The 17,990-nt window shown below is 48.0% G+C and overlaps 1 protein-coding gene across 7 annotated transcripts in view; it reads right to left on the reverse strand.

Annotated features, from left to right (window-relative positions):
• FOXN3 (forkhead box N3) overlaps positions 1-17,990 on the reverse strand; it is a 203,315-nt gene that overhangs the window by 113,998 nt on the left and 71,327 nt on the right. For 6 of the 7 annotated variants that reach the window (XM_035328595.1, XM_035328593.1, XM_035328598.1 and 3 more), the window contains exon 2: positions 15,594-16,150. In XM_035328595.1, coding sequence (XP_035184486.1) covers positions 15,594-16,136 — 543 coding nt within the window. In that variant the 5' untranslated portion in view covers positions 16,137-16,150. Of the gene's footprint in view, positions 1-15,593; positions 16,151-16,296; positions 16,320-17,990 lie in introns of those variants that run through there. The other variant, XM_035328594.1, reaches the window with a different exon arrangement.

The following is a 17,990-nucleotide window of genomic DNA, read 5'->3' on the forward strand; positions in this document are numbered from 1 at the left end:
AGTGACAAATAAAAATAGAAATAAGGAAGACCTGACAAAAGCTAATGGATTGGCACCATTTTCCCATATAACTGTTTGTTTAATGTAGGGTTTTTCCTTGCTTGGTACTTAATACTGCCTCACGCGATGAATTGAGGGGAAAAAACAGGCACTTTGACAAATGTTTTGAGAGGCTGCCTAGATGTGGTGTTTTGAAGTGTCCCCGTGCTCTGTAAAGGACCGCAGCTGTGCTTCTCCCTGCGCCCCGCTCAGCGGCCGCGGCTCATCCCCAGCACCTGCAGCAGGCACGCGCTGACCCCAGGCCCTTCTCTGCTGACAGAGCCCGCTCTGTTGCAGTGCATGCATCAACATGCACGCTATTTCTGCTGCTCACACACATACCCTGATCTTTCCTTTGTCCCAATGCTACACCAAGTTCAAAGACACTGATTTTTTGCCACCATTTATCTTTCTCTCTCCTCTTTCTCAGGAAGAAAAACAAAGCACTCCCCCCAGCACTGCAAACGTCATCCAAAACTGGGCCACTTCTCAGCTGTCCCTGAAGCCTTCACCTTGCTTGCCCAGCACAGATCGGCACCAACTCACCTGGGCAGGGCCTGGCTTTAGGACCATCAGCAGCGCACGTGCTGTAAGCCCACACCATGCCACCTGCTGAAGTTGGGGGATTTCACTGTGACTTGGGAGCTTGGCAACAGCCCATACAAACCCTCATTTCTCCCGACTTCCAGCCACAAGGCTGTGGAGAAGCACCTTATCCATGAGCCAGAGAGGGTGGCAGCAGGGCAGGGTCGCCGCAGCAGTGGGCATCGCCAACTGCAGGGGAGGAGTCTGCAGAAACCGGGCACTGTGCCCTCAGCAGGACCACTTGACCGCAAGGAGCAGCCTGGCCACTGCTGGGAACCTTCTGCATCCATCCGGGGAGGTGGAAAGACACCCTGCCCTGCAGGCGTGCTCCCTTGCAGCGAGGACAGTTCCCTCCTGGGTCCTGGGGCTGCTCCACACCTCCTCACCGGGCCTGGGCAGCGGCACTCTCTCACCATCCATCCCCAGCTCACCAGCACCAGGCTTGTAAAAACACCAAGAGCAGACAGAGGGGCTTTGTCTTCAAAGTTTTGTTGACAGTGAGATTAATGAGAACTGCAAGAAGACAGTTATCATTTAGGTTTTCAGTTGCTGTGGATTTTCAGGTGCCTGTATTTTTATGAGCAGGGCTACACGGGTTGCAAATGGAAAAACGCTGAAAGTGGCAGATGCAGCAACGCTTGGCATGAGGGACTTTGCATCATGAGCCACTCAATCAAGCGTGTTTTAGAGTGGATAATTAATACTGCATTTCAGCTTCCCTGAGCACCTCCACCAGTAAAACAGATTTGAAAAGTGTGCAGATAGTTTATTAAACATGGCAAAGTGATTACATTAGACAAATAAGACAGACTCGCCGGTGTGTGTGGATTTAAAGCAAAAAGATGAATATTTAAATCCAGATTTTTTCCAAGGAAGGTGGCAAGTCCTTGATCAAAACCTACAGCTTGGCAAGAGCAGGGCTCACAGGCTTATTCATGTTATTTCCCGGGCAGCCTAGTTCTGCATTAGCACAACATTCATCAAAGTCCGAATAATTAAAGGTCCTGACTCAATATATGTTCTTCCTCCATTTAGAGTCCACTTCATTTTATTCCAAATCCCACAGCGGTTTTGCTATTTCACACAAAAAGTAAAGGAAAAGCAGGTTTCCTCTAATTCACAAAAGAGAATCGAAAGACATGCAACGCAGGCAGCAGCAGAGAGCCAGCCTGCGAGCTGTGTGAAACAAAACCCAACAGAAATAGAAACGTCACTTTTCAGGGCGCTCTTTTGGCTAAGCTGGTAGAAAACAGGATGTGAGCATCAGTTGCTGTGTGCAGAAGAGAGGTTATTCAGAATAGCAAGTTCACACACAGACTGGGTCTTTTACCCTGTAAGGAAAGAGTGGGAGGAAGGGGGAAAAAGCTTTCAACCCACGCACCACAGCCCTGCCTACTTGGGTTTTCCCCGGTCTTTTTTTAACATATCTCACAAGCAGTCATTTTAAAGTGCGATGCTCACACACAGCCACCCATGAGGCAGGACCGCGTGGGAAGCCCACGCATGCTTCGAGTGTGCTGAGGAGGAGGAGGAGAAAGGACACCTTCCTTGGGAAGAGGATCCACGGGGAGCCGCAGGAGTGCCCGCAGCCCCTGAAGGCGCCTGTCTGCAGGAAGGAAGGGCTTGAACACCAGAACAAGAAGAAAAGTAGAGTCAGAGGCAGGGGAGGGGAAAGAGAGAAACCGCTGGAGCCTAGAAACCTCTGGAAATGAGAAAAGCAGCATCAACTGCTAGACAGGGCTAACCCACCGCCTTCACCCCTCCCGCTCCGTGGTATTTACTAGCGAGCTATTACTCATTCTAATCATAGTATACAAAAAGGCTGCTGATCAATATTGCACAAGGGTGATTAGTGCTCAGTGATTAAACATCAGTGTATGAATTTATCTGACTCAACATGCCTGAAGTGGAAGGAAACAGGGAGAAACAATTTCTGAGCGGACTCCAGTAATGAAAATTGACAATTCATCCACCATCAGATGTTAATGCTGTGAAGAGTTCAGAAGTAGCAAGGTGGAGAAGATTTATGATATTCTCAGAAGGACAGAAAATTGTTTTCCTCCAAATTATTCAAGATCAAATGTGCCTTTGAATAAAACTACCCTCTAAAGGAAAAGAAAATCTCATTTAAAGATGCCAAAGTGAGGCTATTTTGATGACACAGGTGTCACGCAAACCGGCCTGCTGTGACCTGAGTCACTGCTCCAGGTCCCCTGTGATCTTTTTCTCTATTGGTTTCACACAGGAAGCCTTCACGTTTGACGCACCAAAAATAGCAGACGTTTTACAAACGAAAATCTTGGTTCAAAAAAGCTTGCAACTTTTTTTTCTTTTCTAAAATGCAAATGCATTTTCAGCACAGTGCGACAATGAATTAAAGCCCTTCACCCAGCCACACTGTCCTCAGCCAGACGTACGCAAACGGCTCCACTGCTAGATCATGCAAGTTAGAGACGACTGAGAGAAAAAGAAATAAGGATATCATTAGGAAATGAATACCCAAATGTGAAATGCAACCAAAAATAACACACAAACTCCCTTTCAGAGAAAGACAGGCAGCTAGGGAATGAGGTCCAAATCGCTGAAGGGCCTATGCAAAGGCTGAGCAAAAAGGAAGGGAGCACCTAAAAATTAACTGCATTGATCCAAAGGACAACTAAAAACTTCTGAGAGCAGCGATCTCACATCTCAGATCTGCGCAGCACCCCAAGCCCTGCTGAAAAAGCAGGGGCTGGCCCTCCAGCTACCCGCAGCTCCCACAAATGCTGTATAGCAGAGGATTTCGCTAGTTGTGGTGTTTTCTTCACAAAAGGGTCTCCAAGGAAATGCCAAACATACCACCAACAAAAATCTGAAAGAAACTTGACATATTACAGCTTTATGGTAACCTCCAGGATCTGGCTTTAATAGTGCTAATTCATGGCATTTTACCATACTGGGATTTTAGGTGCTTTTATTAGAAAGTCATGAGGTGGTGCAAAATCATGAAAACAAAATGAAACAAAACAAAATGTTTCCAGCTGTTTTCACATCCGTAAAGAGCCTGGAAAGGGATCTAAAAGGTTCTAAAACAAGACATCCCCTCATTAGTTTAAATAACATCATGATTTTTAAGCTAATTTCATAAAAGTCAGGGCCTAAATCTCTGCCTAAATAATCCCCCCCAAACCCATCATATGCATCCACACCTTTACACATCCACACCTGGACATCAGCAGTACTTCGTCTAACTGAAAAGCCATCCAACACTCAGTTGGCTAGTTACAGAAATCCCTTCCTTTACAAAAAGAAGTATCTGCACATAGGGTGAGAAGGAATCCCACCCCATTAACAGAGCTCAGGTTACACACGGCTTGAATTGAAACGCCACTTAAACACGCGGCGGATCCATCCTATTGCTTAAACTGATGCCAAACAACAGGAATCGACTGTCAAAACAGGAAAAAACAGAGCTGCCTGATGAAGCAGAGTCTTTCCCTTTTTAATGCACGTCTGAAGTATAGATTCAGAGTGCAAATCCAAAATCAAGACGGTGACCCCTGCTTTATAAATTGTGGGGGAAATAAGTCGAGGTTGATGTGACACACAAATGGGTAAGCCTACCACAATGAAGACGTGGACGCCTGTCCCGTCAGCTCAAGCCCAGCCAAACAGATTTTTGGCATACTCGGCACGGAAGGGTGAGAGGGACTCGAGTGGTGGTGAAGGAGCAGATGTTAATTAGCAAGAGTGGGTAGATCATAAGCATGTTTACTTTGAAACTAAAATAATGCAAATATTTTAGCTGGGGGAAGGGGACCACATTTTCCTATTTTTTTCCCCAAGTCAGCAGAAAAACAGGCTGAGAAAGCAAAATCTTTCCTTCGATTTCAATACTACAAATTAAAATCAAAGCTTTCTAAGTGAAAATTTTATATTTCATCTCAAACAAGAGGAGTGACAGAAAAGCTTGTCTCTTCGTGGACATGGTCATAATTACATTTCTGTTTTTCCGAATTCAAAATTACTCAGCTCTGAAAGCCAACAGCAAATGACACATCAAAGCAGACTTGTTAAGCCAAGAACAAGGAACTTTATCCCTCCAAACAAAAGCAGCACTGCCTAAAAAGGCACCCAAGTCTTACAGGTGTTTTAGCAAGACCTGACAGAACAATTAAGAGAACTGGAGGCTTTTCACAAAATTGTAAGGGCCGGTTTGTTTGGGAAAAAGGAAGAAAAAAAAACAACTAACAAAAAAAGAAACAACCACAAACAAATGAGAGAGTCAGTTCAGGTTAGTATCATGATTTCGAGTGATCTGTTCAGACTAACTGGTAACCATTTGTGGCAACAGAACACTTCTGTCCTAAGGAAATTTTACCCAGCCATGCCGCTACAAGCAGCATATTGGTTCCTAATGCAGAGATGCAAGGAGGTAGAAAGCTTTGTGTGACAACCCAAATCCATACTGCTTTTTGCTCTCAGTCTACCTTAAAAGCGTTTTGATGATCTAAAAACCAAAGTGGCTATGTAGTGTTTATATACATAGACGCACACGCACACACAAAGGGATAGAGAGATACAAAAATAAATTAATTTAAGCAGAAGAGGAAGTACAGCCTGAACAATAAAATCCCATTTGTCTCAATAGCTGGGAGCTAGCACTGTACCGAGTCTTCAGTGCCATTTGTCTCTTTATGACAGCTTCTTTCCTCTTTCTCTGCCATGCAGCCAAACGTCTAAAAAGCACTATGACTTGATATATAATTGGAAAACAACAACAAAAAAACATACACCTACCCTTTTACAACAGCGAGGTTTGCATATTTAGCACTGAGCACTGAGGGAAAACATTGATCTTTAGAGATGGGGGTAGGAGAGAGAAAAGCCGAATTAATTAGTGCAACAAGGTAATGAGGTAACAATAAACACATATCAGTTGCCAAAAGAGGAAAAACATTTTGGACAAGTTAGTTTGACTACTTCAAAGCAAAGAAATTCAATGCTAGAATTGCCAGCGTTTGTCTGGCGCCCAAGCAGCTCAGCCCCGTGGTGACCCCCTAACTTCCCTCCTTCCCAACAAAATGCCCCAAACCTGCAGTTCCTGGTGCACGCCCTGGCTATGCGGGAAGCCAATTAATCATTTACAGTCCTCCTCTGCTGATGTACCTCAAGAAGGGTGGAACCACGTCAGGCTTCTATCACCATCTTCCCTTAAGTTTATATGTGAATATAGGCTATGAAGGTGAGCCCTGCAGGACTAAATGCCTTTTGACCCAGGAGCTCTCTACCATTTTCTCTGAAAGTCTTGGTGCAGCTGCATCTCAGCCAGCAGCATCTGATTCTTACATCCCTCAAACATTCCTCTCCAAAGTGCTGCACGTGGTCCCAGGAGCAGTAGGATCCCTGGATGTGTAGCATTCCTCTATTACTCCAGGGCTGGAGAAGGCTGCAACATGGAGCAGACAGTACAGGACAGTGGTACTGAAGAGAATCTATGCGAACAGTTTTTCTGCATGGCAAGGACTTTATTCCACAGATGAACTATGTGAAATATTTAGCTTTACCCAACAATTTAAGGAGAACAGACGTAATTGCAAAACTGTTACTTTTACATTCTGTATTGCCCGTAACAGTGATGTTCATTCCCTTCCTCCTAACCTAAAAGCATTTCAAAAACTCTTTCCCAATTTAAACGGAACCACATAACCTTAGGAGAGCTGTGTTCCCACTCTCCACCGTTCAAATAAAAGGGTGAGGAAAAGAGTAGGAAATATGGAAATGAAAGCTTGAGATAAGGTGTGTCAGTACCTAACCCCAGTCCTGCATTAGCCCCTCATCCCCTGCGTGTTACACTGTAGGCATTTTCTTCCCACTGTAAAACCAGAAGACCGTTTACAATAGCTGCCTCATCCCAGTGAGTACCCTCCCACAGTAGGCAGCCTTGGGATCTCATAAATACAGCTCTGGAGCAGAGCCTAATTTTCTGCTGATAGCTTGAATGAGTGTGAATTCTACTGGTAGCACTCAACTCCATTCTCTGCAAAGTCCCATTAACAAGTTTCTGCTCCGTGCACAGACACTTCTCCCCACTATTCAGACTTCCCCATCTAGATGCCCACTCGCTCCTCCGCTTACCAACAGGCATCTTTCTGCAAGTTACACTGGTGTTTCAGCATCCTGGTAGTACTCAGCTAGTGGCAAATTGCTACTGTTCACTGCCGCAACGAAACACAGCGATTCAGCATGCTGGAGATGGTGTTTTGGTATCTTAAGTCACTGGTCGAGGACAGCAATTTGGGCTCTTTTCTACTGTAGCAAGGAAAAACCCACTTGCATTTAAGATCCTTGGAATGAGTCCTCTCACTAATTCCTACACCAGTTCCCAGGGCAAAGTATCCGTAACACCCAGCACGGAATTTGAAGAACATAACTAACAAATTAAAATGTACCATCTCCAAAGTGACTGATGGACAACTGAGTAAGAGCCACAGACATCATTTATGGCTACAACTGCTACTTTCCACAGCCCCCAGTCCCAATTCTGCTGTACCCAAGAGTAAATCCAAAGCAGCTCCTCTGAAGTCACGAGTCCAGTCTGGTGTGAGAGCAGAAGGAAAAGAAGTAATATTGCAGGGCAAAAGTGGTCAATAAGCGACCTATCAAAAAATCAGGAGGAAAAAACCCTAATACTGAAGTAGTCACCCCCCTTCTTCCTCCCTACCGGTCTGCTCCTTACGTGACCTCAGTCACCGCTGAGCCTTAGACCACCTGAGCCACAGGAAATTTAGGGCTTGGGGAAGCAAGCTGAGCTGCCAGTGAGTATATATAGATCCTGTCCGTGTCTAGACTCTTACAGAATGCTTATTCTCCAGAAAAGACAGCCACGCTTCTATTGCCACTGCAATAACCTTTACTAAATGTCCAGATACTGCAGCAATGAGCATGGATGTTGGTTTTGCTCCAAGGGAAAATACCTCAGGAGCCTCTCGCTCACAGCAGCACAGCCGAGGAAGGTGCTCCTTGCCCTCAGCCCCGAGGCCAGGTAGGTCAGAGGCCAGGCACTCTGCTGAAGTCAGTGTCCCAGCAGCAGGCTGCAGGCCCCTCCCCAGCAGCAAGAGCACTGCTGCACTCCTAGGGCAGCACAGCCTTTCTCTCCACGATTTATGATGCACGCTATTCCCTCCGTGCCCGAATTCTTCCAGTGCAGAGAAAATACACAGAAGTTACATCAGAAAAACTAAGGCATGAACTGTTACAAACATTCAAGCAGACACAGAATCTATTTAACCTTCAAAGACTTCATAATGCAAGCTTCAAGGACAAGGACTCCTAAGTGCACCTGGACAGACTGCCTGTTTTTTTTTCCTTTGCTGCTTGTCAATTAAGCACTGACAGGTGATCGATTCTGGCACCTCCTCTCCTACCTGTAATAATTTCCAGTCCCTGACACCGAGCAGGTATCCAGCCCATTTTTGGCTAGCTCTGAGGCACGAGAGGAAGCGGGGAACAGCTGGGCAGGGGGCTGAAACTTACTGGGAATTAAATCGAGTGACAGGTGTTAGCAAGGCAAAATTAACCGTTGTTTTTTGAGCACTAAAACTGAAGGGCTGAATCATGACAAACCAGTTGCCACTGATGAAGAAAGCAAAATCTCATCGTTCTTAGCAAATTTCTTCTTTATAACAAACTGATTAAACTGAAGTACCAAAAAACAAGCAAGATCCATTTGTGTCTCATTAAAGCAAACTTTCTTCGCTACCTTCTTTTACGTAGAAGAGAGAAGACTTAACACTGCTTCAGAACACCATATGATGAATCAAATAAGAGCAAATACTTTTGCAGGGAGGGAAATCTTCACTGGTTTAAAAAACTCATCCAAGAGTGCAGCGCAGCCTTTCCCTAGGTGCTTAGTGAGCAATACCTAGCCAGAGGTAGCTTTTTTTTTCTTTAAGGAAATCTGTGTTCACAAGTCTAACTGCATCGTAACGCGTTGCTTTGTTAGAGCTACAGGCGGTGTTTGCATGACAGCCTTATCTAGCAGTGCTCTGCCTAGTCTCAAAATGACACAAGTCACTTACTGCTAAACACTAAGCCACCACCCATCAACACACAAATACTAAAAAAATTAAAAACAGTCACAGTGGACTCCCTTTTCATAAGGATTTCAGCCTGTGTTACCCTGCCCCATTCGTTTAACTAGATTTATCAGGAAGACGCAGCAGTAAGCGCAGCAGAGTAACGCGGTGAGGAACGCGGAGCTGCCACAGCAATCTGCTACCATCCCAGCTGCCCGGGTCAGCGAGCGGTGCGCAGCATCTGTGCGACACCGCGGCGAGGGAAGGCAAGTCCTTCGGCAGCTCAAAGGCTACTCCAGGCTGCCAGAAGAGTCTCTGCGACTGCCGCTCAATGACGGGCCGGGTCTCCGAGCGCTTTGTCAAGAGGTCCTTGCCCAGGAAGCGACGGCGCGCAGCACGACTCACTGCTCTGTTTCAGCCAACGTAAAAGGCTTCCCTTCCCCTTGAGGAAAGGAAGGAGGAAGTCTAAAGGACACGCGTTTTGTAATTAAAACGGTGCTTTGATGTGTTGGTGAAGAACTGAAGCACGAGACAAGAGCAGCTAATGCTGGGCAGGATGGGCAAACCCCCCCCAGATCCGCAGGTCCCCTCTAATTCCCCATGGTGCGGCCTTCATTAGAGACACGTACAGCCTCTCCTTAGCCATCCCCTTCCCTAACTGCTCTTCAGAGCATCCCCAGCGCAGCTCCCCTCAGAGCCACCTCTGCTGCTTGTATTAAGGCCTTTGGGAAAAGGAAACAAACAAACCTTACAAAGGTGACAAAACACACACTTGTGTGCCCACGCTCCCACTGCAGTTTTCCTAGGACCATTTTGAGTCCCGGACCCATGCTGCCGCTGGCACCCACCTGACCATGATGGCCATGAGCTAAGCAGGGAGCTGAAAATGAACCCAACTAAATTAGCCCACTGAAAATAACCCAACTGAAAGTTTTCAGCCAGCTCACCGTGCAGTGACACGTGCTGGTAAGAGCTGGAGAGGGGCTTGCAAGGCAGCCCTGGGGCGATTTAATCCCCCAGCAGAGGGAAGGTGGCCAGGCCGGGGAGGGGCTGTGCCTGGTGCTGGCAGCCCAGGCTTTGATCAGGTTAACCAGCCCATAAAGCACCCTGAAGAGCTGCTGAACACGGGCCACTTGAGCAACAAAGAGCACAGTCCTGCTCACGGGAGAAAACCAAAAGCCAACTTCTTCAGCAGAAGAAAGCTTCCAGCTGTATTTGAACTTCCCTCCTTTCATCCCCGCCTGTACAGTGGGACTCCACCTGGTGCTCCAGCCTCCAGCGGGTCTCTCTCCTGTGGCACTGCCTCGGGGGAAACCCAACCGAGGGCATTCCCCATCCGTCCTGTCACCTGTGGGCTGTCTGCTGGCCTGTGCTGTGGCCTGAGTTGGGGAATCAGGCTGAAAAGCAACAGAAGAATTAAAAAAGAAGCCGGGGGGGGGGAATCCAGCTGGATCAAATCTGAGAGCAGATCCATGATTTGCCACTGGACCGCAAAGCGCATGTGTCAGCAAGGTGCTGGAGCAAACAGCCACCAGCAAGGGAGGAGCGACCGCAGCGAGAAATGGCAGCGCTGCTTACCACGCTTTGTATCGTGTTAGCAAAGGGAGAGGAGCACACACGCGGCCAGTTACTCCAGTTTATTTAGCCTAGGCAACCAGTCTGCTCTGGGAGGTCAGAGCCTGCCTCTGTGGTTAGCCATCGCAGAGCTCTTCCCGGCAACCAGCCGAGCTCCAGGTTCAGAGGACTCTCCGGGTACTGCCAGCTCTTCACAATCACTGGGAAAAGAACTGATGATGCACTGCACAGCTCCGGTTCATACACCCAGTCACTACTGCGAAGTGAGCTACGGTGTCAAGTCAACCAGCTGGAAGCCAGTCAGATGGAAGAGTATTATTTCCATGCAGAGTTTAGGAAATCTATTATTTACATGTTCTGTATGATTTCTTGGGTTTGCACTTCAAAATCAAAACTGAAAGGGTTCAAGAAAGCTCTCCACAAATTGTCTGATATCTGGAAATCCCGTATTAGGGAAGGTTCTAGAGATGATTTCTCTGGGAGGAAATGACCCTCATTTCTTCAAAAAAACAATTCGATGACGAAGTTTCTCAGAACAGATAGCTTTTTAACATGACAGACCAAAATAACAGAAAATGGATTTCAAGTTCAAATTCCAGCTTAGGAAAACACATTTCCTTTTAACAATTTGGGAAATTAACAGCTGGATCAGTTTGTTTAGGACATTATTTTACTAATGGAGCCAACATCATCTGAAGTCCTTGACGTGAGTCTGAGGATTTTCTTTAACACTTGAGCTCCACCAGATGTTACAAACCTAGTGAAATTCTGACATTTGTGCTATTTGGGTCGGTGCAGGTGACAACTATATCAGAACTGGAGGAGATCATTTCTGTCCCCAGCGTGCCACACAGCTCTCACAGATCTTCCTGAATAAGGTTAGAAGAGGAGGATAAGAAGAGGGAGGAGACCATCTCCATTGTGTATATGCAGATTGGATTAAGAGATCTCAATAAAGAACCAGGTTCCCTTTCCTCTTGCTCCAGCTGGCTCTTATCTTTCTGCATGGCTTTACCTGTCAAAAGCCTGGTGTTATCACCTCAGAGGAAAGATGCTCGCAGGAGAGACTCCTTACTGGGAAGTCCCCCGCGGCTCTCACCGCACTCCCAGCCATGGTGTGGCACGGTGCATAGGGAAGGTGTGCGTGAGCCGAGGACAACTTGGAGGCTGGCTCCCTCGGAGCCCTACAACCACTCAGGAGCCCACAGACCTCAGAGCCCGCTCCAGACGGAGGAGGAGCCTGGCTGGATCTCCATGACCCAGTTATGGTCCACAGACTTCTAAGAATAACTCCTACATCAAGCGAGGAGAATTTTCTTCTGTCCCCATAAACATATCCCTTACCCTCATTACATTTTTATTGAGACGTCCCTCAGCACGAGTGCCAAACAAACCTTTAAGAGTCTTGAATTTCTTCGGCGTGCACGCAGCCAGGAGCACATGCGTGATTCCCTGCCTCGGACAGCACAAGGTGCTCACAGAGAGGAGCCCGCTGCGAGGAGGGCGCCCAAAGCAGCACAGCCAGGGAACAGCGGCGCAGCAGCAGCAGGGAGCGCGGGGCGAGAGCCTCAGCTTCTGCAACTGGGTGCTGCTGCGACAAAACAGATCGCACAGAAACCAACGCTGTCCTTTCCCCTCCTTTGACGGTAATGATTGAGAAAGTTTGCGTTCACAGAAGGCACAGACGGATCGCATGCCCTGAAGATACACCCTCACCCGCCTTTGTTCGAAGCGGGAGTCCCTGAATGGGTAACACAAACCTTCAAGGGGGAAAAAAAATAAAAACGGGGCTTGTACAAAATTTTTCAGCAGACCCTTAGCTCCAGCAGCACTAGTGGGCGCAGCTATAATTACAGCAAACCTACATAATGCGTCTGAACTAGCTGAGCCCTTTCCCTGCGAGCAGAGGAGCTGCCACATCAGTAACTCTGTTGCTAGGGCAACTGCTTACTTTCCATATCAACTGCAAACTCGTTGCTGTGGAGACACATATACAAGAAAAATTCCTCTCCATAGCCAAGGACCAGATGGTAGGGAAGTCAGGGAAGTCATGGGCTAGCGGGCTGTACTAAATGGGACGTACACTAGAGGACATTCAGATCCCTGCGCTCACAAAGGGATTAATCTGAATGGCTGGGCTCACAAGTCCGGCAGGACAAACAAAGGCGGGGAACCCCGCTTCTGCTCCCCATCGCGTGATGTTTTACTCTCTGGCCAGCTGTTATTAGACCGCTGACCTCAAGGCAAAGAGGTGTGCACAGGCAAGGCTCAGGATTTTCCTCTCTCCGGCCCTTCAGCACGCCTGGACCCCGAGGTCGGCCTCGAGGCCGAGCTCCGCGCACGGCTGCCCTGCCAGGTGAGCCCCACGGCTCTGCAGCTGAAGGTGGTGGTGCCCCAGTAAACCCAGGGGACATCCACAGGCCTGGGGGGACATCCACAGACCGGGGGAGCACATCCACAGACCTGGGGGGACCTCGTTTCCCAGCATCAGGCCCAAGAGCACCAGAAGAGGCAGGCGGAGCGATGCGGCCTGCGAGCCCTTCTTTCCATGACAAGGATCTCAGGGCAGGAAACGCAAGCATTTGTACACATGCAGGAAAAGCTGCATGCATTAAATACATATTTATTTAGCCCCATGAATATAAATCAGGGGAGCCCAAGACTGAGAAAACTACCAGGCAGAGGGAATTCAAAAAAGAATTAAGTGTTCAGCAGAACTTTTTTTAGAAAAACGATTACTGAAAGGCTACACAAACAAACACTGGAAAGCACAACTATGAGAGGAAAAGCTTCTAGCTTTTCACAGTGTGTCAACGCACATCAACTAGCAAATGCCTGCAATTCCCAGCACCGATTAACTCCTTCCCCCCATCCTGAACGTTTCAGAGCCTCACTTGTTGGCATTTCAGAGCATGCCATGTGCTAAATGCTCTTTACCCCCGCGTAAAAACAGAAGGACAGGCAGACTCCGAACCTGCAGTCTGCAGAACCTGGCTGCAAAGTGGAAGAAGCAGCATGAAATGGTTCCTTGCAACAGAGTCACCCCTTCCCCCCACGTCCCAGGGACTCCACTCAGGTTCACAGGCCACCTTCGGAACAAGGGAGATGCTTGCTGTAAGGCACTCGAATCAAACCTCAGGGTGCAGGCACGCACATGAACATATTTCAATGCCAGCAGTTGAAGTTTACTGCCTTCCAAGTCCACAATTAGCTGTCAGGCACCTGATTCAGCAATCCTGACCGAGCGCCAGCTCTGCGCCTGGGTCTCTGCCGGCCGTCCCTCGGCCAGGACGCGAGATAAAAGCAGCAGGGCGTTTAAACGGCCCGAGTCTGTGCTTTTTAACTTTCAGATTTTCGTCTCAATTACCTTAATGCTGGCAACCAGCAGGGTGACCGGGTAGTTATTAAGGGCCCAGGAGCAGAAAAAGATGCAAGAAATTCTCCCTCATAACATGGGCTTTTCCAGGGCAGAATAAACCCCACCTTGTGACTGCTATAGGCAAGGACTCCCACCACACCTTATCGTCTCACTAGGTAACCATGGATCTAATCGTGGATTCGCGACGTGGGGGACTAGTCATGCATTGTGCTCCTCCACTTCCCTGTGGAGAAGTGCTTCGTGGTATTGTTCATATGATCTCGGAAGGCTGCCGGATATTTGACAGATATACATGAAGACAAGTTCCTCATAGGAAGGAAGCCGTAATCTAAATAGTCAACTTGTAAACAGAGGAAGAGGGATAGAACAAACGGCAATGCTAAACATACGCCTTGCCAGTTACAGCATTTTGTTTTTTTTAAGAGTATTGTGTTAAGGCTTCGTATGGTCTGGGGCAGGGTCATAAAAGCCTGGTGTGGCACTTATTACTACAGTCTCACTTCCAAACAAGAATTTAAGACTGGTTTGCATGAAACAAGATCCAGTTCAGGCACAAGTTTTTTAATCTCACACACAATCATTCACAGCAACTAATTTATAAAAATACCAACGTACAGTGTGCCATCTCCAATATGCGGACAGTGGATTTCAGGGAACGACATTAAAAATAAAGTCAATCATTTAAAACGGCAAAACTGCTGAGAAAAGTTAATTAATCTAAAATGGAAAGCTGTTAGCTTAGGGTAATGTAAGATTCTTCCTCTAGAAGAAGAAAGCTTCTATTCCACAGCATTTAAAGTTAAATCGCACCCAAAATAGGGAGAACAGCACCACCAACAGAAGCCTAGCTTCAGGGTAACCAGTGACGAGACAATCACAGCATTTACTTAACCAAAATACAAAAGCAGAGTGCATCTATTATTTCTGCCAGAAGAAAGCCTTCACTTTCTGATTGTCAGCCAACTGCAGAGACAGACAGTCAGCAGTGTGATTTTACCTGCTATTTATTTCACCAACCCATGAGAAGGACTGTGAAATTAATCTGCAAGCTGGGGTTTTTATCGGAATACTCATACTTGGCCAAAGGTTCACCCAGACCACTGCTTCTGGAGGCCGTCCCCTTCCGAAAACGAGATCTGCTCTGCTCCCAGTCAGATTTATGCAATAGAAGGTTATGCAAAGCACTGCCTCCACCGCTCGGCTCGTTTCCCCATTCCCTCACGCACAGCCTCTTCCTGCAGATGCAGTTGAGGATCCAGCAATGAAACCAGACAGCAGCTACAGAGATCCGAAAGCAAAAAATCTGTTCCCCAGACTTCTGCCACTGCACTGTTCCCAGAAGCTGCAGATGTCCAGAGAGAGAACAACCAAATTTCTGGTAACTTTCACCTGCGATGCCAGACCTATCTCCTCTGTTTGAAGACTTTCTCTAAAACCTGCCTGAAACAGACTAAAGCTTCATCACCAAAATTCAGAACAACTGCTTGTTTAAAACAACAACAAAAAAAAAGTTTTTTTTTTTTTTTTCTGATTACAACACAGAGCAGTAAAAAAAAAGAGATGGACTCTTACATAAGGCATACCCTTTCACTATACATTTGTATAAGCCAAGAACAGCAAGCAGCCTATTTATAACATGATTACATTCATCTAGTATAGCTGGAAACCATTACCACAGCATGGTAACTAAAAACAATATTTAACCACTATGCATGAAGACACCAGCTGGGGGGAAAAGAAAAAACACACACACCGAGTACTTTCTTACAGATGTCTAGACAATGAATTTAATAAAATCAGAATGAGCCATGCTAAAGAAATGTTGGCTCTCTGAATTTAATGAACTACATTACCAGGGACAGCATTGCGTATTCTGCATTTTACTTTTATGAATTTATTTTAGGACTAGCAGGTGAATTTTATCAGAGCCAGATAGGTTTCCACGGTTCCAAACTTACCTGACTTCTGTCTTTGTCCACTTTCTTAAAACACTTATTCAAGGATAGATTATGTCTCACAGAATTTTTCCATCCAGTGGGCGCGTTTGCAAAATATGGAAAGTGTTCTAAGATCCAGTTGTATATATCCTTTACAGGCAGTCTTTTGGTTGGCGAGTCCTCGATGGCCATAAATATGAGGCAGCTAAAGGAGTAAGGAGGTTTGCAGTTGGGGTTCTGCTTGGCATCGTAGGGCATGTCAGAGTGGGCAGGAGACGGAGGCGTGTCGTCACCGATGTCCTGAACGGGGCTAACGCTTCTTAACACCGAGTCCCCAAAGCTTTTAAGCAAGTTCTTGCTCTCGTGTAACCAGTTCAAATTTGTTAGTTCTTCATCTTCCATGGCCCCTTTATCTAATCTGATGGCAGGCAAAGAGAAATCTAGGTCCTCGTCATCGTGAAGTGCCTTTGATAAATCGCTATCTTGGTAACGTTGGCTCAGTCCGCTGGGCACGCTAATTCCTGAGCCCTCTGGCTTCTTACTGGGCGGCATGACTGGACCCATTTAGGCAGAAACTCCTAGGAGAGCGAATCCAACGCAAGGGGAAAAAAAGAAACAGAGAAAAAAAGTTAGCTCACAAAAAGATACTGGGTAACATTTTGACAGCTTTTCCCCAACCAGTCACTTGGCCTTTTGCGATCTGTATTAAAAATGACAGACTCACATAAACAGGCATCCCCAAACGCTGAATAAAATCATTTAAAGTCAGGAAAAGGAAAGAAATTTCAGTGAATGGAGTAAGATGATAATCTTGATATGCCTCAGTGCTGCGTGTACTTGAAGCCCCACACAGGAAATCCTAAAGGCACATTCCTTTAATGATGAATACGTGTATCAAATCATCGAGTACTCTGAACATATCACTTTAATAGGCATGTAAACTTAAAAAAAATAAAAAAATTAAAAAGAAGGGGGGGCTTACAGCAGTTGCTTCAGATTAAGTTCAGCTGTTTCACTTTTGAGGACAATACAACAGCACTGTGACTAAAGGCGCTCTAGCTGAAGGCTCAGGCAGACAAGCATCCAACCCAACTACAGTCACCATTGCAACAGAACTCCAAAATTACAGCAGAGCTCCCAAAACAGAACGGGTGAGAGCAGGGAAGAAGGCAAGCAACGCACAGTAGTCTTGGGAGCGGGGCCAAGACACGGGGAAACAAGCGCCAGAGGAATAGAGCACTTTAAAAATGTATGTAAACAGAGACAGCTCTAACACAAGCTGAGCTGTCTCTCAAACATGGCAGAAAATAGAGTCGGGAGGGAGGCACGCTGCGATCCGCGGCCTGGGAGAGGCGGGATGGGGAGAGGGCAGCGCTCAGCAGGCCCCCGGGGAGAGGGGCGAGCCGGAGGGCTCAGGGGGCTGAGCGATTCGGATGGTGGGTAAAGGAAGCGGTGGATGGTGGGTGAAGGAAGCTGTGTGAGCACTCAGCAGAAGCAGGCAGGAGTGAAACAGCTCTGCAAAAGCACAGACAGACTCCCCTGGCTTTCCCGTACAGTAAAACTGCCAGCATTTAGCTCTGGAGACGCGAGCAGAAGCGAAATAAAATTGTAAGGGTTAGCAGCGTACTTGAAGAACAGGCAGCCTCCTGCACAAGCACCGAGAGCAGAGGTTCCCCGTGTTGGGGAACGTCGGAGACACATTTATACGTCACATGGGCACACCGCACTGTAAGCGACGGGCCAAAAAACCAGGGGATGAAGTCTACAGAGGAAGAAGGGCGGCCAGCCATGCTGGTAGAGAGCAGCTGGAGTTATTTTAGATGTTGTGGAGGGGCAGCAATGCAAAGGGACGGCTCCACACACACACACACGCCCACGGAGGCAGCCCACGCTCAGAGTTACAGCGCACGGGGCTGCCACGCAGGAAGCCCGACAGCGCTCACGGTCACCGGGGTGCCCGAGCGTTTGTGGGCTCAGCCGAGCGGGTGTGCGGAAGGGGAACAGACCGGGAGCGGGCCGCAGGCACGGGGCCAGGCTCCTCGGGCAGCAGCCGGGCGCGGGGCGCTGCCGCCGGCCCAAGTTTGCCTCCGCGGCAAGTTGCGTCCCGGGAGCCGCGCGGCTGACAGCGCTCGCCTAATGGCGCTGTTGCCATGGCGACACGCTGCTGCTCCCCGGGCACCGGCCGCTCGGCAGCCTGCCCCGCCGGGCCCTCACCCCGCGGCGCTCCCGGGGCTCGGCGCGGCGCTGCCGGCCCGGGGGGGGTTCTGGGGGCGGGGGGACACGGCCTCAGGGAGGGGTTCGGCCGCTGCCCGCCGCCAGACAAAGGCGCGGCGGCCACATGGGGCCGGTGACCCGCGGCCGGGCGTGGAGCGGGCAAGGGCGCGGGGCCGCCGCAGCGCGGCCGGGCCGGGCCGGCAC

Source organism: Oxyura jamaicensis, chromosome 5 (assembly GCF_011077185.1).
Source record: "Oxyura jamaicensis isolate SHBP4307 breed ruddy duck chromosome 5, BPBGC_Ojam_1.0, whole genome shotgun sequence".
NCBI lineage: Eukaryota > Metazoa > Chordata > Aves > Anseriformes > Anatidae > Oxyura > Oxyura jamaicensis.